Source organism: Hetaerina americana, unplaced genomic scaffold (assembly GCF_022747635.1).
Source record: "Hetaerina americana unplaced genomic scaffold, ioHetAmer1.1.p SCAF_10, whole genome shotgun sequence".
Lineage (NCBI taxonomy): Eukaryota > Metazoa > Arthropoda > Insecta > Odonata > Calopterygidae > Hetaerina > Hetaerina americana.
In genome coordinates, this window is record NW_027286070.1 from 13,189,511 (window position 1) to 13,213,701 (window position 24,191).

At 38.3% G+C, this 24,191-nt stretch overlaps 1 protein-coding gene across 1 annotated transcript; it reads left to right on the forward strand.

Annotated features, from left to right (window-relative positions):
• Nucleotides 1-173: 173 nt before the first annotated feature.
• On the forward strand, nucleotides 174-24,191 carry LOC139700250 (uncharacterized). Its single transcript, XM_071598873.1, has 4 exons — nucleotides 174-680; nucleotides 7,191-7,319; nucleotides 18,229-18,249; nucleotides 23,865-24,191. The coding sequence occupies exons 1-4, from the start codon at nucleotides 174-176 to the stop codon at nucleotides 24,189-24,191; spliced, it is 984 nt and encodes a 327-aa protein (XP_071454974.1).

The following is a 24,191-nucleotide window of genomic DNA, read 5'->3' on the forward strand; positions in this document are numbered from 1 at the left end:
TTAGTAAATATCTGTCATTGAAGATGATGTTCTCTTCTCCAGGTTAAGTCACCTGATTTGAAGATTACTCGCGGGAGATTTCAACACTCGAGGTCCTGAACTGATAAACGGTGACATCAACGACCGTAGATTTCTCATTTCTGTCAAATTCGAGGGAAAGTGAGAAGTGAAACATGTCCCACGACATTGACCGCCTAAGGAGACCACCTCCTCGCAAATCGAGCCTAGCTGCATCCGAACCCATTGCCATGCTGAATGCGTCACGGGGTTTCGTCTCGGAGGTGAGGACGGGCGGTCGTTTCACGGGGACTGTGGCTTCCCGGATACGCGGTTCCGGCTCCGATTCCGAGGGGCTGTCGAACGAGACCCAAGGTGACGAAGAGGAGGAGGAAGAGGAAGAAGAGGAGGAAGAGGAGGAGGAGGAAGAGGAAGAGCTGGGGGAGGATGGGAGGGGCCGACGGAAGGGTTTCGTAGTTCGAGCGGCATTCCTCCTCACCCCCAGCCGAGAGCTAACCCTGGAGAGAGCCACTGGTCTCTGCGAGAGAATGCGCCTGAGGTGTCCCTTCTCGCTCTCGAGAACCGCGACCGGGATACTATTCAAGTTTGCGGACTTGGATGACTTCAGAACTGTGTTCCGGAAGGGATTTCATCGCGTTACTGGGGCCAGGAGATATTGGAAGGTGAGAATGTCTTCCGAGAAGAAATTACTTACAAGATTTGGCCTAAGCAATAGCAAAGTTTCGCAAAAGAAGTAGCAATTACAATTTTTAGCAATTAATCCTTAATTGATAGTGATTAAGTGTTTCAATTCAATAAGAGTTCTTAATTTAGTATGCTGATATCTGTGCTGTCAGAATGGGGAGTACATTCATTATATTGTCGTAGAGGGCCGAAAAACATTCAGTGCGTTTCTTTTGGCATAAGATACTAGATTTTTAAAGGATTAGACTTTCAGATGTTGGTGATGAGAAGTAATATCTATCGATCAAAATAGTATGCGTTATCCATAAAGAGTAAAATCGTGTGAATGAAAAAGTGAAAATATTTGTCAGGTTTAAGTTCCGTAAAAGGAGTTCAGGAGCGAAGTTAACCTAAGTGTTAAAATTTAAACCATACATCTTAAATATAATAATAAGGTCCCTACTATTACCATTTTAAAGCCATAATGAAGGCTCTTCATCAGCAAAGCCATCTTTTGTATAGCAATAAGATGATATTTCTTCTTACGGAAAAAACTGACCTAACTTAACCATGCTTTATTTTACATTAAACGGTTTTGTAGTCCCCACAGATGCGGATTGATTATTAAATTCATAGTTAAGATTAATTCATGCGGACAGTCTCCTCCTCTTTGGAGGCCTTTCTCCTGCGCTTGAAAAACTTTTAGACTGAACTACATATGCCGGCTCAATTCTCTAGAATTAATTAGAGTCCAATTTTGTAATCATTTGCCAAAACTTTACCTTTTAATATTATTGCTGGCACCCCTCTTTATTATTATCATATTTCTTGTGCACATACTAAATTTCAATTCCGATACATTTCATGGAATCTCACATACCCCGTTACTTCTTTTAAATGCAAAATTGATTATGCTGCCATAGATTTATACTTTACACCAAGGTAATTTCCTTTTCCTCAAAACTTCCTGCAGGATGGTCCACAATTTTTCAATTCAAAATTTCTATTGGGATACTCCCAAATATTGTTGTTGAGTGAGAACTAATAATCTGTCATCGAATTACGTGCTGCACCACTTTATTAACATAACTAATTAACATGAGTTAGTGCAATGCTAGAATGAGGGATGAGCATCATATGAAACTTTATTAAAATTATGCAATTTTTATGAAAATTATGCTCGGAAAACTCAAAATTTTTACTTTTGATTAAAAAAAACAATATGCCCTCAGTATTTTATTCGGAAAACGGGAAGTCTCACCATGCCCTGCTGCAACTTTTGATGTCAATATTTCGGTCATTAATGGGCTATTTCTGATAAAATGGTAGAACATTTAATTTCGAACATATATGACTTGAATAAATGTAATATCTGACAGGGAGTATTTACAGGATGCGTTCCGAAAGTAATTCAATATTTCATTAAGTAATTTATTGAGCATATTTGCTCAAACACTTAAAATTCTTCAAAGTTAAAATTTTAAAATTCTTCTTGGGAATTTGCAATTTTTTTCCAGCGACTCTGCCATAAGCGGTACGAGCCCTGGAAGGCGTCTTCGGGGACCTCTCGTGAGGTCTTCGTCATGGTTGATTAGATCTCCTGGATGGACGAAAAACTGGCCCTCCTTAAAGGCCTTTATCCAACTCAAAACTTGTGATATGGATAGGCCACAGCCCCCGTAAGCCTCACGAATCATTTTGTTAGTCTCCTAAAGAGATGTTTCAGTTAAGCACAAAACATTGTGATCGCGAAACATTGCTCGATCGTTGATTTCATTTTTTTCGGGACACGGTCGGCGCGCAGAGGTTTCTGATAACTCACGCCCTGCTGCTTTCACAGCTTAGAGAGTACTGAGACCAATTTTAGGAAAAGCAAAGTACCCTCTCATATATTTCATGTAATTTGATTCTATTGCAACAAATGGGAGCGGCGCAGGAAATTTAATTGCATTACTTCCGGAACGCATTCTGTATGACATCTGACCCGGAAAATGAGTCTATACTTTGGCGTTAAATTTAGATGCATCATATTTTCGCTTTTTAATTTTGTTGAATTTTATGATAATGGTTTAATAAATAATGTTAAGTAACTTTTCAAAATATATTGCTTAATAGTTGCACCAATGGGAGACCTAAGTTATCAGAGTTGAAATAGAGTTGATGTGATTGATGGTTGAGGCCGAGAATTTGTGGAAATCCTTAATTTGGAAAGTGGAAACAATTATTTTATGTGGAAACTGCAAGGATATTTAGCGAAACCCCTGTTTGAAATAGAGTTCCCATTTTTTTCAAGAAAAATGCATTGTCAATTTGAAAGCAAATATAATTTTAGGTCGGTATCATATACTGTAATGCCTAATTCTTCAATATTTTTAAACCCCTTTCCGAAACATTGTAAATATTATACAGTGGTTCTGAAATCTGCTAATTAACATTTTAGTCTTGTAATTTTTGGGCATAAGGGGATTGGTGGAAGAATTAATAATGATGTTTCGAGGTTTTAAAAATTAACTTGATTCATAAAAAACGAAATGTTGAAGACATTTGCCATAAGTTGAACACATTTTTCTGATTTACTGTAATTTTTTAATTAATTTTTTGATATGTTACCGATAGGTTTTTTTGTCCTTCTTTTGGCACGCAGGACTATGTTGTGCAAACGGAACATGTAAAATCTCCAGTTTTCCGCGCAAGATATCTATAATAGTGAAAGAAATTCTTAATTGAAGTAATAGCAGTAGTTTTTCGGTGAGGCGACCGACAGATGAGGTCATTTGCGCCATTAGGGATGGATAGGAAGGTTGCTGAGAAACCCGGCGTCGGCATTAGCTTAGTCTTAAAGAAAGGCGCCAAGGGGTCTGCAGCTTAATGTCTCATCGGATGGACAGCGTATTCACTCAAAGTGCTCTCCAAAAAGCTACCCAAGTAGATATCAGGACACCACTGAAAAATATTTGTCGCCACCGGGATTTGAACCCGTGTCCTCAGCGTGGAAAGCAAGCACGTTAGGTACCCCACCATCCCGATCACCTTTTTTTTTTAAAGCACTGACTTTTGACTCATATACTTACTCTTCTTAATTTCAATTCAGAATAAATCTCTGCGAGGAGCTTACCTGGATTTAAGAGCAATTTTTCAAATCTCCAGGAATACACAAGCTTGGAAAAGCATGAAAATCGTGGATCAGTGCTTCGCTTCCAAATGTGAGGAGTTTATTGCTAACATGGGCATTAAACCTTAAGCCCACATAAAACCTAAGGTAACCTGAAATTAATCTGCAAACCGAAATAGCAGCATGTTATTCTTTGAAAAGAATCGCCGAGAGAGAAAGTAGTTTTGTGGAGATTTGAATAATGCTCTCTGAGAAGATTTTCTTGTCAATTCTTTGGCAAGCGAAATCAAAAATTTTACGTTCCGCACGATTGAGATTATTTAATGCATGATTAACGTACTGCAGGCTTAAAATGTACAATATTAAGATAAAACTAATCTAATCGAACCATATGGTATAACCAATTTTCCTATTCGACATTTTAAAAGTTTCACGTGGAAAATTCTTCTTAAAATATTTACAAATAGGAACGACAATATATAAAATAAATTAAGAATAATATTAAAACATCAATTAACCGACAATTGAATGTCCGCTACTTTGATTTAGTATGACGATGATCAAAGCAATTTGAATCAAGTTTAAAATAGTCATGAATGCGGCATTTTTGTTTGGTTAAAGCAATGAATTTTATAAAAAGTTCTAATATACACTAATTTTCCATGTAGTTGACGAAGCAGAAGCAAAGCGGCGTTTAATATCGATTTACAAGAAAATCTCGGCCATCCTCGCCATTTAGATGACTAATATTAAATTTAAATTATTTGAAACAACCTTTTCTTAGATACATCTTGAGAAATAATTTGAACCATATTTTCTACAAGTTTACAAATACTACAGCTCAGTAAAGAAATTATAATTCTGAACGACTCAAAAAGTTTCTCTTCAAAAGCTAAAAACTAGAAATTTAAAATTTTATTTTAAAAATAAAAGGGATACCCCATTATATTGCTTAAATTGTCATAGTATTTTTTCCAAAAAATTCAACCATCTTTCAAATTTAATTAATAGGGGTTTCATAAACTTACAACCGTAAAACGAAATTATGTTCTTTGAAATTCGCATACCTATGATCAAAGTATATAAGTATAACCCTTAGAACGTGTAATGATAATTATGGCACGGGGTTGCCAAAAAATAATATATAATATAATTTGAAACTGATGGCATAATATGTAAAAAGAGTACGATGCAGATAATTGATATATCCAAACGTCCTTATGATATATCCTTACGTTAGACACGCTCACCTTCTAAAACGGCCCTGTTATACTAGCGGGAACGAAACTAACGAAGAGTATCGACTATCACTAACACAACATGATAATCAAAATTTGAAACATTTCGCTTTCACCAGGAATAAACCAAATAAAATGATCACTTGAACCAAGCTTCTGGTTGGATACGCTACGTATTTCTGTATCCCCACCAAAGTAATATATAAAATGTATTTTCTCAATTACTAGCACAAATTTTGTAAGCAATTCCTCTGGAATTCGAAATTATATATTTATTATCCTATTTAATAATGGCCATTTTTACCCATATTTGAGTTCATATTGGCATTATGCAAATACATTAACGTTGCGTAGGTGGTATTTTCTTAGATTCTCCGTAAGTGTTGGATTCACACCCGAATTTATCAGAAGTAGCATCTCACTTAAGCATATAAGCATGAATTGCAAGGACGAGAGTCCCATCGAAGAAATTCATGGAGAAAAAAAATGAATAAGTTATTTTAAGATCTGATAAAATCTCCAAACCTGAGCGATTTCCCCAGAGGCATTATTCGGACCAGGCATCTTATTCCTTATCTTAGATTCGATTCTGTTCAATAAATGGTTTCATAATTTCATGCCCCCAATGTATTCTTTTTGTTAAGGAAAATAAGGTTAAGCTTAGCTTCATTTCCAATCGGCGTGAAATTTTCACTGAATTATTTAGATATTGAACGATATTCTTGCCAATTAGTTAAATCTGAATGACGGTTGAAGATTTTTGATGGCCCTATCATGGCGATGTATCGATGCTGATAGTACATCACCTTCATTTCATGTGCGCAAGGTCAGGTGCATAGTATTTCCTTTTGCAATACCATAATTTAGACCAACCAGAACAGGTTTATGGAGACATATTTGAATTCAACTCGAAGCTAAAGTTGATGAATACCCAGATTTTTAACTTGCTATCCTTGAAATACTAGCTTAACTGATATAATTTGATCATATCGTGACCTTGGCCCTTTTGACCCTCTCTCTTTTAGATGGGCGCACCTATACATTAAATTTATCACCTTTATATATCTTTTAACTATTTGTATGATATAGGCGCCATATAATTGGCGTCCCCGTACATCAAAATTCTGTTTCGGCGTTGAATTTTTCATACTGACCTCGTCTTTTAAGTACCCTCATGTTTATCTACTTTGCTTATAACTGCTAGATGAAAATTTTATTCATTCTCACTGGCAATCTATCCGAGCTTTATTTGCCGCAACTCTCCATACAACCCTTCTATCGGCTAATCTCTTTCATTGGTATTTCTCCTGTCCGATGGCTGTCATTTTGTTCCATGGGTATTTTGCTGTATCCTCCTTTGTAGCTATTCTTGGTCGGTACATTTCCTCCAAGACTACTTATCAGGCCGCCGCGATTACAATAATGTCCAATAAAATTATTACTCCTTTCCTTCGGTGTTTTAGTTAGTCTTCTTTGTTCTCCCAATCATTATTAGTCATCCCACCTGCCCACAATTTATCGTCAGCATTCTCCCGAAGTACAACATTTCTTATCCCACTTCTGCTTCTGAACGGATGCAGAAAAAATCAATACCTGCACGTTCCAGATTATTGTTAAAACAAAGCATTTCTATCCTTTTAGGTTTGTGATATAGATTTTCAGTATTATTTTCTTATGATATAGTGCCTTCTTTGCCTCAGCTAATCTCCCGATATTTTCTCTCTTATTTCTGCTGATTCTGCTTCTAAAATAACAATTCTTTTTCTTTTCTTAAACATTTTGATATCCCCATCAAACCAGAGTTATTTATTTAAATTTGACAGAATAAGTTGGGTAAAGGATGACAGAAATCAACCCTAAGGGCTCTCTTAAACAAAGGTTTATGAGTCAGAACCTTTGCCAACGCTACCTTTCTTTTCCCCAGTGTTCTCTTCTGGACGTTAAGAAAATCGCATGACTTGAGCTTACCTACGTACAGCTAGAAGCATTTACTGGATTCGAACACATCCTGATGTAACTCCGAACGTTCTCACCACACACCACAGCCCATTAAGGCACATTTCTTAAACTTATGGACAACATAAAATAAAACTCGTCCCGAGGGCCGCGAAATCGATTTGTCAACTGATGGGCATTTATCTCTTTCCTTCCGCTCCCAGGTGGCTCTCCCATGCCGGCCCCTCCGGGCCTACGCTGTCATGGTGCACGACGTCCCGGAGGAGATTCCACTCGATGACATTCGCTTCGCATTACGGCCCAAGTTCCCCTCCGTCATTGACGTGGTCCGTGTCAGGGGCGTTCCCAGTTCTTCGCCGCCCGCAGCCAGACGAAAATCTACTCCGGACAAAGGTGAGTGTTAGTGACTCGGATGGGAATATCTCACAATGCCCGGAAAAATAATGTTCCTGTGTAATGCCGCTACCAAATGGCGTGATTCACCGGGTCTTTTCACAATATTTCCATTTTTTTGAAGGTTTTTTATCCTTGTGATTCCTTAATTATGGTGCCGTGCCAACTGATTACTTTGTAACTATCCTGGCCTAGTATAAATAGCCGAACTCGTACCGAGCGCTTGGAAAATGAAACTCTTCGGTGCTTAGAGGATAAATGACCGTGGATTATTTCGATATAGTTATATTAACAACAATACTTTGACATAGCTGGATATACAGGGTTCGTCCGGAAAATAAGTGTACTGAGCTCAGGGAAAAAAAATTATTACACTTTTACATATCTTAAGCTAATATTCCTCAAAATAGGACCCTTGTGAGTCGATACACTTGTTCCAGCGGCGTTCCCATTCCTGGAACGCTCCCGCGAAGGCATCATCGGGAAGCTCTCGAAGACACGTCGTCACGGCCTCTTTGACGGCGTCCAAAGTCCCGTATCGCGTTCCTTTCAAACTCCTCTTTATCTTCGGGAACAGAAAGAAGTCCGGTGGTGCCAAGTCCGGGCTGTAGGGCGGGTGCGGCAGCGTTGCCACGCCGTGCTTGGCCAAGAAGTCCGACGCGACAAGCGCGGTGTGAGATGGCGCATTGTCGTGATGCAGCCGCCAGATGTTTTTGATCGCTCGCCAGATGTTTTTAATCTCGTGCACTATTGTTTTTGGCACATTACACTGCTCTGCTATCATCCGAACACTAAGACGACGATCAGAGTTCAGTACATCGCGAACTTTTCGCACATTTTCGTCGGTGAGTGTCGTTGATGGGCGTCCAGGCCGTGGTTCGTCGTCGACCTCTTCTCTGCCCTCCAAGAACATCTTGTGCCACCGAAAGATCATGTTTCTGGACATGGCTGACTCCCCGTAAGCCTGGTTAATCATACCGACAGTTTCGGTAGACGATTTCCCAAGCTTTACCGCAAATTTGATGGAATAACGCTGCTCCAAAAACTTCGGCATCGCGTTCCGTGACGTGGGTCGAAGCGTGGAGGTTCGCGTTAACAGAGCTCTTCACTAAACCACAGCTCAAAGCCGACTGCCTTTTTCAGCGTCGCTTGCCAACATACCCCCCTCCAATCGCAGCCCGTCAGAGCGGTGCTGGGCGCGCCTGGAGCGGTGGGAAAAATCAGTACACTTATTTTCCGGACGAACCCTGTATGAAGCCTCACATGACAGGTAAACAAGGTTAAGTCATATGCTGAAATTATCGGCTTAGGAAAAGAAAGGAGAATTTGATTTTAAAAAACGGAATCCTGGCAGGTATTAACAATAGTACGATATGATTAAACAACAAAAATCAATATGAAACAGTTTTCAACCCGAAAATGAGGGTAAAGCTCACGTAGCAATAAACACACCGGCATGTAAAATTGCCACATCAGATTGAGAGAAGCAGTTCCTTTCCCTGTGCTCCCTATTGTTTCCCAGGAAGATCTGGTACCCGAAACATTACACAGTTCGGTTGGGGCTGAAGGTGCCCAGGGACCTAACCGGGAATCAAGCCCGGATCCTCTTGTCAGTAATTCAACGTCCTTCCCACTGGATTACCACATCCTCCGAAATAGGTAGCATTGAAAAAAATCAATTAAATACAACCAAGGGTACTATATAAACTGAAATATATATGCTCAAAAGAATATTGTGACTAAGATCAAAAACAACAATGTGTTTAGCGAGTTTAGCTACGCTTAATAGAACTTAGGAATAGATAAACGGTGTTGATTTAACTTACCCTCAGCAAACAGAATGGCATAGTTAATTTATCAACTCGTGTGCGCACTGATTTGTAAATACAATGAAATTATGAAAACTGAATTCTGAATCAATTTCAAAGTTTTTAACACACTCTTCGTTCAAATAACTAAATAGTCACCCTTTTGTTTAGATGCAATTATTGCAGTCTCCTTTTGGAATGAATGTAAAAGTCAGTTCCTTTGGCGCTTGGGAAAATATTTCAACCCAGCTTTTTAAGAAGGGAGGTTCAAATACAGTCCTTTCCCTTATTCAAATACAGTGTGTGCTTGCAGGAAGAACCTGAATGCAAAACACTTCACCAGGGAAAACGTCCATCTATATTAACCTCCTAACTGCGCTCCCTTTGAAATTTACCCCGCATTTTCGACTCGTTTATCTACACTCAATGTTCCAATTTTTATTTTAAACATGCAACTTTCTTAAACATCACATATTCGAAGTTGACATACTATTGGAAGATTTCTTTCATCAAATAGTAGTGGTAGGAAGACGCTAAAAGTTTTTCATCGCTAAAAAATAATAAAAATCCAATATGGAAAGCCATTTCTGAATTTTTGGTCTAATGCACTCGTGCAGATTAACCGCTTTATATTCGCATATCCATAGGGTTAAATTATACTTGAAAGAAGTATTTTTGCCTACAAGCAATATAAAAATAAGGGATTTTTCACACTTAGTTGAGAAAAGTATACGGGATGCTAATTGCAATTGAAAAGTGAAACTCCTATGAGGTTTTATTAACCCCTTTTCTCTCCTTGGTACCAATTTATCAATGAAAAAAAGTCGTAAACGAAAACAATCGGTGTTTTACTGACAACATTAACTAGCGAATACCTTTATATCTCCATAAAAATCACAGCTCGTGATATATATTTTAATAAAACATAAACGTAAAGTTGATGGCTGAAAAGATAGAAGCTTGCGGTAATAAACAAGGAAAACGGGGAGAGCTAAGTCTGGGTAGTGATTAGTGAGAGGGAAAACTAATGTACTAAAGGAATGTATGAGATTAGAACCGGAAGGTAAAAATAGTGCAAGCCTGTCTCCATGTTATCAACGTTGTCCATTGTAACACAATCCACAACACACCATCATTGGATACCGTTGTTAACCATTGATGGTGTGCATGCGGAGGAAAAAGGAATCAAATAGAATTATAATCTGTGAGCCAGGAGATGAGAGCGTGCAGCGATGGGCATTGGAATACCAGTTTATATTGTAAAAGACTTGTTCGTGTTAGGATTCTTAGACCACCATTACGTTCTTCGATCACAGTTTTTGGAGCAATCAAGCTTAGTTTAGCTGTAATCGCGGTTTATGCTGGGGAAGAAAGAGGTTTTAAATATGTACTGAAATAATGAAATAAGGACAATTTGCACTTTTCCACAGTTTATTTGACGCACGACGCGTTTCAACTCACAGAGTCATCATCAGGTGATCATTCATGATCATCATTATGATGAACTTCCACGACCTCAAGCCTGAATCTGTTGAACTTAAATATGTACGTTTAGAACTATGTTGCACTTATTTCAAATGAATAGTCTAATCTAACACGATGATGAATAGTAATTAGTTCAATGATGTCACAGTTTTGAGTACCCTGCATTGTTTCTACGACTGCATATCTACCTTGTGTATTTACTATGTGAAGGAATCTCATCATAGTTTTCCCAGTAACCCCATGAAAATATCTTTTCAAACAATTCGACTCAGGTATGTTGAAACTCTTTTGAACTTAATATTGATTATCATCTTCTCTGATTTGATCACACATACTTGCCACAGTCAATCTAAAATGAAGTTTGTCAGATTGAAGTAGAACAAAATATTAATTATGCGTGCAATTAAAAAATCGAGTTTGGGAACTAGGAGCTAATGTGACGGGAAAGACGGGATAGTCGACGAGCTAATCAAAGAAGTGTATTGGCCAATACAGAGCGTTGCAATTGTATACCAATGAATAGATAGATAGGGAAATAGATAGGTTTTGCTATAAAGAAGAGGAAATGTGAATTAAATCAAGGGAAGTAGAAAGAATACAGAACTAAAGAATGAGTCATTATAACTTATAGCATGAGGAGATAGTAAGGGTATTTTGTGTCAGGTATGTTTAGACTGAGAAATACCATAGTATTTATGTTTCCCCAGGGTCCCAAAAACCTATCTTAAGACGGTGGGCTACTATTAATGATAATAAGCAATGACTGGAATGGCCATCCAATTGCGGTCAAACGCCATTGCGCTCGACTCCATAAAGATATTTAATTTTCACAGCTCTAAGTGCCTTTTAGTATCTCAAATTTGTGGGAAGTGAGTTCTCAAATTTGCTACTTAAAGCGAGCGTTGAAAATAGTAATATGATTACTTTTGGCATTTAAATGCTTAAAAAAACCCAGGAAAAAGACTAACGTTCTTTCAAAATATAAAAAACAAGATCCATGAGTGAAATAGGGAATCGTAAGAACCTATTCATACCTGTAACGATAAAATAGTAGTGAACGTAAATTCATAGTTCGCTCCACCTACTCAGTCACGTTTGACCTAGTGGGTTGAATGCTTGCCTACTGACCGAAGGATAGGAGCTTCAAATCCCGGGAGACACATTTGGGCATCCTGGTACCATACTGCTACTTTTTCTGGATATCTGAACCTCGTGGGAAACCACAGGTGGCCAAGGGAAAGGGACCCACACCTACCCCGATGTCTGAATCCCACACCCCATCGGGATTAGCATTAGTGCAAAGTGGAATTTGCACTCATTTGTCAAAATCAAACATACCGTTAATTCCACAGAAATTTGTCCCCATTCCATAATCCACTCAGATTTTGTATTGGTGATATTATACGATTTCCTACAGCGCAAAACTTACTAATACAACATAAGTAATCTGTCGCATATTTGCATTCCAATTATAACCATTCCTTTGCTAAATGAAATAACTAAGTACTTTAAAATCAGTCTTCAAACTTGGCTAGTGCATTGGCGTTTTCCGAGTCCTGAATTCAATAGCTTCATAGTTTGACATCATTTGATGAAACAAAATGAGGCAGATGCTCTCCCAAAGAATGAGATGAGGAAAGAAATGTACTCCCTGCTTATTTGGACACACGAAAAACGTGAGACTCATCCTAATGACGCGAAAAAACAATCTTTCTTAATTCTATAAAAACCTAGTAAAAAAATGTACGTTTCAAGCAAAAGAAATTACTGAGAGAAAATCAGAGGAACCGCATAAAAACACACATTGATGTCTTGATTTTTTTCGTTATGCCTCAGATGTTGTAGTTCTCAATGCAACATTATTACAAAGATTAAATATTCTCCCATGGTCCGTTTTAATATTTTAACTTAACTATTCGACTGGGTTTTCCCTTTTCATTCATTTTCATCAAACATCTGTATCTACTTCCAAAATTTAAATTCAACTAAAATGTTGTAACATTTAATATTTAAACTTTTCAATTATTCTTGTGAATTAACATCACTTTCGGCAATTTATGCCCTTTCCTTCCCTGATAATGCTAGTTAGAAAAGTAATTTAACGTTTCAAACTTTCAACCAGTTCCCGAACTTCACTGTCAACATTTTGGATGTGTATCACCCACCAGTATTATTACATAATTCTCGTCGTCCTTCATAATTATTTATCATTATTACCCCTCTGAAAAACTCCACTAAATGGTAACTCTTCTAATTGGATATTTGGAAATTATTTTTCTGTCACGCATTTTTACTTGCCCGACCCGAACTGTTTATTTACAAGTAAAACTTTGCCTAAAATGCAAATCGTTAATTGTAAAAATTGTTTCAATATTTACACCAACGAATTAAAATTCAAAGGAATACATTTTTCATCAAATAATCAGCTATTAAACTATAATATATTGTCAAGTTTCAGTGCTAGCAAAGATAGGTGAACGGAATGAATAATATCGGGAAAGTACTACCATTTATTCGAATATATGTATATATATGTACATATATATATATATATATATGTATATATATATAAATATATATGTATATATATATATATATGTATATATATATGTATATATATGTATATATATATGTATATATATGTATATATACATATATGTATATATATATATATATATATATATATATATATATATATATATATATATATATATATATATATATATACATATATGAATGATGAAATGATGAGCAAAACGTTGATTATTATTTATGAATATTTTGCTTAAAGTATCGATTATGGAAATCCGATTTAATCATTGACTAAATTTTTGCCAAACGCTCTCCCCATTTCCTTCATTAATGGGAAGAGCGTTTGAATTGACTGTGTAGTGTGTAACATTTTCATGGTTCATATCATCAGGCCTGACAATATTTGTAATATCGTTGAGTAAAATCTATTGTCAACATCATTAGCTTAATCACGTGAGGGTATTGCATATCTTATACTAAAACAAAATAAGTGCGCAAGAGGTTAGCATAAATTGGAAAAGCCTTTGGAATATTATATTAAAACAAACAATTGGTAGACTCTACCTCCTTTACCTCACGAAATTCAATTTTAATAGCGCTTTAGTCTTCTTTGATGATATTATTAGCTACTCCGTTTAAGAGATATGAACTATTACGTATGTTTTTTACAATACTTTCCGTAATAAATGTATAAAAACCAGAACGAAAACAATATGAAAAAAGATAAATTAATATTAACTCACAATTGAGCATGCGTTTGCATTCATTGAAACGTGGACACAAATTATACATTGAGATATATCGATTTTCAAACCAAAGTATTTTCCCTTTTAATTTCAACTAAAACAATTTGTAAGTGCCCAACCAAATTAAATGAATGTAACACCAAATACTTTTAAACGGATGCTTTCAAGAGAACTTTTTTACTTCAATCACCTTTTCTATACTCTCTTTTAAGAGAGAAAATATAAGGTGATTTAAAATGAGCCAAGCTGAGAGTGTAAAGTAAATTATCCTGTACATATTGTTCAATACATTATTTCGTACAAAAAAAATATCTGATAGTCAGGAATAACTTAATACCATCATCATTTGAAAAACAAAAATACGTGTTCGACAGGCCTTTATTATAAATTATTTGGTCACTGATTCTCGACCTGGACTATATCACATATCCATTCCGCTAACTGATATAAAAATATCTCCTACAGCTAAGATATACACGAATCAATAATCAACGAATGATTCGACATCGTATATGGCATAATAATACAAATAGAATATTAAATATCGACTCAAATTATGCTATCTTATGACATGTGCATGATGTTACGCTTATATCATATGAAAATATTTCCCAGTAATGAGGCCCACCCAGTTAAATTCCGGGAGATCGGTTTATTATGTTATCGATAATACTGATCCGATATTTTAATTGAGCTCATTCATTGATTCATTTCATATGCAACAGAATGATCATTGAAAATCACTGCCTCTTTCTAATATAATCGAAAAATTATTTTCTTTGACTAAATCATTCAAAACCATTTGATAAACATGCAATATAAGTAGCTGATTGCATAATGACAAATTTAAAACCACATTATAAATTTAAAAGACAATTATAAAAAGATGCTAAGCAGGTCAATAGCATAAAAAATCGTAAAAAAACCTGAATAAGGTGATCTAGGGAGACTGTAATTCAATCGCTCGATTTCATAACTTAATCAAACGCTAGCAATTGAACAAATATAAGATTTCACAATGGACACCTATTATCTGATACTATTAATGACATAACACCTTGTACACGTACTGAGTGATTTCATTCCTGGCAATCATACCAATTAAAGTGAATCTAACATGGGTTATTTAATTACATGCTAGCCATCATTAACTGAAATACTCATCCTAATGAAATATTTACATAAGTATTTAAAGATACTAAAAACGGCATCCAACAACTTAAGGATGCCACTAACTAAAATTTAATAATTTTCAGTTCACAACGGGGGATACATTAATGCCATATTTTTGGAGATTAAATAAGGTCGCTTGGGCTAACTATGGGACCAGAAGTGTGTAAAACACAGAGACTGTGGTTGACGTGAAATCTCTGCCATTTGAATTGATTCACTGTTACAGGTTATCTCCATAGCCACTCGGGTAATTACGAACTGCAATCGAGGGGCCAAAACACAATCGCTTGGACCCACGCGAGGGTGTCTTCATGATTATGGAGGACATTTACGGCACTTTAATCACCCGCAGAAAGAACCCCCAACCTTCCCTTGGGCCCACAACCACACCCGTGACAACAGTTTGGGATGCACGGAAACAAATAAAACTTTTGTCACTGGCTGTTCGTGACGCCGACTGAATTAAGCTCGGCAATATTGTGTAACATGATGCATTGACAATTGTAATCCCAGGAACTCCCTTTGAAACGCTATGCATGCCGATACGTTACAAAACCCGGCGGGAGTGGATTCGGTGGGAGAGGGTGAAGGGGTGCGCGGGTGGTGGCGTGGTAGAGGGGACGGGAGAACTCCCCGGGGGGTAGATGCAATCAAGGGAGCGCCGGCATTAATGAAAAAGGCGGCGGCGCTGTTATTGAATGCATTAATTATTTTGACAGGCGTCGTCTTCCCTCCCCGCATTGACAGCTTGAGCCGACGCGTGGGAAAAAGTGAGGATTAGGGCGAGTGTCCTACGGATCCCAAATATCCCCGCTCTATCCCCCCCGGCTAGGCACTGGCGGAAACGGGCCTTTCTTCCAGCGGGGTTGTCGGTTTCATGTTCCGTGAAGAGAATTGATGACACCCTGACTAGTCAGATCTGAGACGCATATTTTGCTCTTCTTTCATTCATAGGGTGCCATAACTATCATATACATTAGAAAAATTAGTGAAATGTTTAGAAAAAAGCCCGAAAAATTTGCCAATTCTTACTCCGTACATTCGTACACCGTTTATTGGTTTCCTGCATGGGCAGCAAATGGTGTGCGCCGCTTCGTCTCAATGGGTGGAATTATGCTTTCGGTGGTTAAACGTGAAAAAGTAAAAAAAAATGTTTAGTCAACCTCCAAGAGAAAGATGGTAATGTAAATGTTTATATGGCTTCATTATCGTTCCACCCAGACCCTCATCTTCAATGCTCGTTCAATTCCAAAATTCTCGTTTATTTCAACATAGAGGCATTGTGATCGAGGGGGAGGAGCATCTGAATGAAAGTTACTAAAGAGGACGCGATGAAGAGGTAGCACCGGGTGATGAATGAAGAGTAATTAAAGACTGTTCCCTGGGAAAAATGAACAGAATAGTAAAAAATATTGTTCTGATAAATTGAAAATAAGAAGTAGTGGAAGAATTATTTGGGGAGAAGATACAGCAATAGTGGAAGAAAGAGCAAGATATTATCGGCAAAATATCTCATGCGAAGAAACCACGCTACCAGAAGAAAAGTTTAATGACTGGCGTTAGGGAAGAATATCATTAAAACATACACCAGGAGCACTAACAGGACATGAAAGCAGAAGAAAAGAGACGATTGGTGGAAATAAAAATGCCGCCCTACAAAGGATTCCAGAAACATAAAATTTGTATATTGTATAGTATGCGAGCATGAACAGCAGGAGGTCACGGAGAGTCTAATGAAATAATTAATAAAAATATGTGAAATTATACGTTATTGGACATATTTTGAGACACGATAGCCTTATAAAGACATCCGTTGAAGGGAAAGTAAACCTAAAGAGCTACATGGGAAGAAGCGTGAAACTCGGATGAGATACCTGAAACAGGTGGCTGAGAGAAGTCTTTAAGCATGAGAAGGCTAGCAGATAATAATATTAGGTATAGAGATGCGTCAAACCTATATCTTGAGATTGATGACCAGGTATGACGCTTATGCCTCTCAAAAAGAGAAAATGGAAAAAATAAATAATGCAGAAAATATACAAGTCTCATGGATGCCTCGATGAACCTACATGCCATTGTGTTTCAATTGAACTAAGCTTTGGATTTACTGATAGGTAAGTGGTATGGACCTAAAGATACATTTAAAAATTTATTTATATTTTGTATGCACCCTAAGAGAGTGACACAACTACCTTTTCAGCAAAAATACATACGGTACATACGGGTGTGTAGGTATTTTTGTTGTGAATTTATTTGATAAATTTTTCAAATATAATTTGGCAAAAACAAGGGTCTAAGTTTAATGAGTTTTTAACGGAATTATGCTTCTAACCCAAAAAAGAAAAAAAAGAACATAAACCTGCCTTTTTTTCTCACCCGCGAGGTGATTAGGCATTCGACAAAGAATGAAGTAAAAACTAAAATGAAATAGCGTGATGCCATTTACTTGCACCAGCCTTCTTTTCCCATGGAGAATATTATATAAGCCTCCCATTTCCTTTCGGTCTCTTTGGTGCCTGAGCACGTAATGACTCCTTTTTACCCTTTTCCTTCTCGGCAGGAGGTGCCGGAGCATCACCCAACAGCCAACAGGGGGTCACGGATAAGGGGAAGGGGGGAGGGGGGCTCGGAGGAGAGGCCAAGAAGTCGGAGGGTGGCAACGGAGAGGTGGGGGATGGGGGAGGAGTGACAGAGATGGGGGAGGAGGAAGAGGAGGTGGACGGAGAGGGTGGGGAGAGTGCTGGGGGAGGCCGTAAGGGGGGAAAGGCGGATGGGGAGGGAGGGGAGGACGGGGGCCGGGGAGGGAACCGGGTTGTGACTGACGAAGGACGCGGTGGAGGTGGAAAGGTACGTTTGTTCGTGGCCAACCGTTAAGCATAATCCTAGGCTATACTGTCAATAGTCATCACACGCTCACAGATAAGGTTTTTGCGGAGTTTCATGGAATATCTAATGCATCAAATTTGCTTGTGCCTTATAAAAGAAAAACTTTAGCATAAAAACTCTCAAAGCAAGCTTCTATCCTATGCAAGAATGGCACTATACAGACTGCCAGTCAGTTCATGCCATCTGAATTGTCAAATTAGCCCTGCGAACTGAAATAGCTGTCCATAAAACTGCAGCAAGTAATCATTTAACACTCATTTATTGTAAATCATATATTCTCTAGGCCCTCGGCAATTTAATGAAGGCAAGTAAATATTAAGAACACTTCGACAAACGTACTCCTAAGTGCTACGTATTAAAAATATAAAACTTATTGGTCTTCAAGAAATGGGATATTCATTATCATCCTAACTTAATATATTCCACAGATTTTTTTGTGATCGATCGTTCGTGATTGATGTGTCTCAGCGAGCCGAAACCTGTTCCTCCCTCCTGCAATCTACTCGCTCTTGACCAACAATCCAGTGATATAGTTGCTGTCTCTAAATGTTTGCTGTATTTTAGCTGTAGTGATAAACATTATCTAGTTTATTCATTCTTTATTATTTCATTATATCTGGTGCTTAGCATTCTCTTCGTATTATTGAGTATGAAATCATAACTCCTTTCGGGAGCGGGATAGTTTACTTCGCGTGTTACCTCCTTCCTAATTGAGCCGATCGTGTAAGTTTGCTATATTTTTGTCGACATTGATTGTAAAAAAGCATCAAAATTTGTGTTCCCATCGGTAACCTTAGGGAGCAGGTGAATTTATTAGTTAGGTAGTGATGCCAATATAATCTTGAATTAACTTAAATGCAGCGTTTGTTAAGCGTAAATAAATTATTCTATTGAATGTGCAACATTCCATGTTTAAATCGAAATGATGTTATCAAATTTGGCTAGTTGAAGATGGAATTAGGATGGTTTCTACGGAATCTTCTGTCGCGATGTTTACATGCGGTGGTTACTGAAAGTCCAATATCGCAGTGTTGGAGGATTTCGTGTCAGAGTTTCGATCGTAGGTTGTAGGGATGATTACTCTTCTAGAGGAGGATATGGATTTGAGTGTAATAATGAAAATTCGCTACGCAATTTGGATGGCATGGGTACGCCCTAATGAAACCAGCGTCAGAGTAATCGTATAGCTGCCCAGGGTCTGGTCTTCCAATGAGGGCGGTGAGAAGTTAACGCTGCAGCGAGGGATGGGAGATACGAGAGTAAACCTCAGCCCTGTCGACAACATATATCAGGGTCTAGCAGAAGATAACCTTGTTGTATCTGTAGTGCCTACCTCCGCTCCTGTGAGAGCACCGCCGATAAGGAACGGTGAAAGTGGGATGAGAAATTTTAGTGATGGGCAGTAGTAGCTTCAGGTGCATGATGGTCCCATTGCGGGGAAGGGCAGAATATGAGGTTGTGAGCTAGCCCTTGATGCCAACACTCCGAATGACTGGTGCCTTCCGTGTGGTGGCGTTTCCCAGGTGACGAAGGCGGTAGGAGCTTTGGCAACAAGCACGAAGTGCACCAGGCTGTCGGTCATGGCTCATGTAGGCGTCAATGATACCATGGACTGTAGATCGAGAGAGATGCCGTATTCCTTCCGGGAATTGAATTCCGAAGTGAAGCGGGTGGATGGCGTCAAGACGGTTGCTATAACGCTCGCGATCTGCGGCCTTATCCCGAGGATTGATCATGGACCTCCGCTTTGGAGCCGAGTGAAAGGCATTTATAAAAGTTTGCGAAGTATCTGCAGGGATATTAGACCTTCAGCCGAAAATCCAATCGTGTACTAATTCTCTGAACCGGTACGGTGCTCATCACACACATAGCTGAGGCCAACAGGTTTGTAGCGGTTATAATACTTTACACTAAGGGACCTTTTTAGATGACAGCGTAGGCCAGTGTGTAGGTCAAATAGTGGGCCTCCAAAGTCCTTCGTGGCAAATAATTTAGCTTTAAATGAAGTTTGGCTCTGTGATAGCTATGTATAAGATCGGTCATTTAGTGTCAATCGCATTGTACTGGACAGAAGTTTCATATGGAATGCTATAATAGGAAGATAAAGATCCCCGTTGAATATTCAGTGACCGTAGTGTCAAGGAAACGTCTGTAGTTAACGTCTGTAGTTAACGTCTGTAGGAAACGTCTGCAGTCCATTGAAATTGCCGTCAGTGAAATTTCATAAAAATCCTTTTCCGTTGACAGAAATGACAGAGTAATTAGAATCGGGGGTATGTCTTTATTGCAGTTCAGAGCTATTAAGTCAGCAGAGCATGGATATTGAAGATAACGGTTTGGAAAATGTTAAGTGTTTTATTAAAGTTCTCAATTCGAAAGAATCTTAAGTGCATATTACAGGCCACCGGACGATGGTGGTTTGCCACCACCGGATGGATGGTGATTTGCTGGTGCAATTCTGTACTAGAATTGCACCAGCAAATCAAGAGTTTCTCATCCAAAAGCAACAATCGAGACATTATAATCGGCGGAGATTTCAAAGTCCCACGTTTTTATTGGAGCCCATAGAGTTTTAAATAGCGGGTTAAGACAAACACACCGGATCCAAATAGAAACCCACTATTTCCACTGTTCCTTAGTATCTAGAGGGTAGTCGTGTACTCACGCTCCATCGAAAGCCATTTATCAGTGCAGTATCTCGTCAGGATTGTGAAAGAAAAGCGCCAAACCAGCCTCTACATCGACCACACGATTTCGTTTATTCTTCACTGCGTGAAAACACGGTACCCAACATGCCATGATTTTTTCATACCCAATTTTTCTCGCAAAATTGATAACACTGTACCTTGTGATATATCAGCGCTCTCAACTATTTTGCGAACTTTGATTCGTCGATCATTCAACGACATATCGTTGATTTTGTCAATCATTTCGGAGAAATTCACTGCCACTGGACGCCCCGAACGATGTCTATCATTTGTGGACGAATTGTCATGTTTCAACTCTTTTTATAATTGTTAACAGTCGAAAAACACGGTGTAGATGTGCCAAGAACTTCAGCCAACTTCAATCAAATGTATTTCGATGTTAAGCCTTTTAAATAGATTAATCACCGACAAAATTCTTTTTTTTTAATTTTTCTAACTAAATAAAAGTGTGTTTCTTCAATCTAATATGAAAATGAAACCGCGAAATGGATATAGCTGAAACTTTTTACTTTACTTTGACTAGAAAATGGCTTATGTAATATCTATATTTAAAAAAGGAGTTGGAGAGGAACCAAACGATTATAAACCTATTTCTCCAACATTCATTTAATTAAATATCATGCAACATATATGAGTATGAAACATGTATCGTAAGCGTTAGTTCGATAGAGAGGGATTTTAATAATCAAGAGTTATTGATAAACAGCACGGTCTCCTAAGTGGTAAATTCTGCGACGCACCACTTGCTCTAATATGTCAAGTTCTTTTGGTTCCGGAAGAAATTAATTCTACTGTGAAGGTGGTTTTTCTTAACTTAAAAATAATATCTAACTACTGAACACTAGAAGCATATGCATGGATAAAAATCTCCTGGGATGAATTAAGACTTTTTGTATTGGGGCTTACAAGAGGTAGTCATAATGTTAGCTCAAATGCAGAAGAATTTATTTCAGGGGTTCCTCAAGGAAGTGTTATCGGATATATTTTATTACACCCATACGTTAACAACACCTCACTCGTGGAAATGGAACTGCACTAGTGATGCATTTATAAGGGGAATTTTTGATATCTATAACCCTGCAGCTGCCATCCCGTATTTTCCGTGGGAACAAGGAGTCCTTGAGTCTGTTAGTTTAGGCATCTATTTCCAGAATTTTATTTACATGATCCAAGCGACCAATGTATGTTGGAGTGCGAATAATTTGCGAGACCTCGGCGCTGAAACATGCGGATCTGAATTTGTTTAATAAGTTCCACCTAGCATTAAATTATCTCTCTTTTAACGATTCCCATTCAAACTCCATAAGCATTTCAGTGACGCTTTTCGTTTTATAGTAACAGTTTTTAACGAAACGGCCTCCCCGGTATTGAACCTTCTCAATCTCCCGAATGAGGCCTTTTTCAGTTGGATTCTATTCTCTACATGCATATTATAAACGAGGCTTTGAAGAACGTGGTGACAAAGTTCCTTTACCTTGGAGTCATTTCTACCCACAATACGTCTATGTATCTGTACCCGATCGCGCTAGGGTGGTAATAGTATTTATACGCTTAGGTGTATAGCCAATATATGGAAGTCTTCGGTATCACCATCACCAAAAACCCAAATGGTTATTTGTGCTGGGAATATTATGGCCACATCATTTTTAGATATTTTGGGAATAAGTAAGTCATACCAGTAAACGCAACGATAAAATAGGGATACAATAATGGTCTACTGAAAAGTCTCCATTGCTATGCCAACGTTAGTATGCCACATTTCAAAGCAACAGGCCGGATTCTGCATAGCGATGCATTCACAGCAGAACATCACAAATTCTGTTCCTGAATACCCAATAACCAATGTGAATTGTGTCTCTCATCCTCCAAATTGTCCAGATATATCTGCAAGGGACTTTTTCCGTTTCCTCAATGTGAAGAAACACCTTTTTACTCAATGTGAAGAAAGCATTTTTCTAAATCAGAAGCAGCAGTGAAGGCTGCTGAGGTAATTTCGACCAGCCAATCAAAAATGGCTACTAGAAGGTCTTTGAAGACTAGAGAAAGTGTGAGTCCAAAGGAGAATACGAGGGTGGTCCCAGAAGTACCCGACTAAACAAAGAAAACACATCAATTTTGGAAAAAATGCATTTATTTTTCAACATTATCTCCTTTCAGCTCTATACACCTTTCCCTGCGATTTTCAATAATTTCGATACCCTTTGTGCAATAAGAAATGCCATGCTCCTAAAAATAGCCATTAACTGCCGACATCATTTATTCTAGGTCAGGCCGGGTACTTGTGGGACCACCCTTGTACTTTGAGAATCACTATCAAAAATTAAAGGATGAGCAAAGATACATTGTTAGAAAATATGACTATTTCCTACTGAATAGAGCTTATGAATTGAGTCATGAATGGAAGAAGTCCATTAGAGTTTCAAACGAGGTGAGGCAACTGAACTATCCCACCAGTCATTTCTTTTTGCTTCCTTCGAGCAAAAGCCAATCTTAGCTTTAACTAATATAAAATTTTAATCCATGATGTCATGTCCGTAATTTTAATAAGTACAATCACCTGACATCTTCGAAGGTGAATTCTAGAGGATACTATAAAATTTATATTTTATAGGTCAAGCTTATGAGGTTGGAAACGATAGAGATATTCTGAAAGAACTTTCTATAACTCATACGATTATTTAGTTGATAATTGGAAACCCTTTTGCCAGTATATCAATACCAATCCATCGTAATCTACTTAGCTACCTCTCATAGACCACTATTCAGGGGGAAGGAAGTAATCCTTGCTTACCATGAATGTTCGTTCAAATGGTTTCATAAACAGAGATACATAGAGGAATTACCAGAAATATTGTTAGCCTATTATCTAAGTGAATAAAATTTACGAAATATTATTTATAACTCATTGAATTTTATATACCAAACAATAATTGAAACTTTAAAATTTGACAAATTTAGCATTTTTTCCCAGTACCTTTCTTTAATAAACTGATGAATATCTCTAGTTCCGTTCCTTGTTTCCCCTCATCCAATTAACACTGAATTACTTTTCCTTCTGCTTGTAGGTTGTCCCATCCGCCCCAACCTCCGCTCCAAACCGCGCCAAGGCCTCTGCCGCCGCCGGTGGCCCAACCACTACCCCACAGGCCCCTTGTCCTCCACATATCAGGGTCACCCTCACCTCCCAGGAGGAAGCCAACATCCTGCTGCAGGTGGGCCTCGACTTCTACGGGGCCACTCACTTCCCCACCGAGGCCCCGCCCTCTGGGGGCAAGAAAAAGCCAGGGATGGGGACGGCTGGAGGAACGGGGGCGAGGGGTGGACTCGGCGGCAGTACGGTCAAAGGGGGTGCCTTGGTATGCGACTGGACCCCGGGGGGCGTCCGGCGTCGGGTGAAGGACCTGCTACCGGTGTTCGACTCGAGATTCGCCGCGCCCACTGAGCGTAAGGTCAAGCCTAGGTCGCAGCCGTGA

Excerpts from the sequence above, each read along its gene's own strand:
- LOC139700250 (XM_071598873.1), top strand. The coding sequence starts at position 174 with ATGTCCCACGACATTGACCGCCTAAGGAGACCACCTCCTCGCAAATCG. Across the intron at positions 7,320-18,228 it reads CCGTCATTGACGTGGTCCGT|CTGTCCATAAAACTGCAGCA; the intron begins GTCAGGGGCGTT and ends GAACTGAAATAG. Across the intron at positions 18,250-23,864 it reads TGTCCATAAAACTGCAGCAA|GCCCCTTGTCCTCCACATAT; the intron begins GTAATCATTTAA and ends ACTACCCCACAG.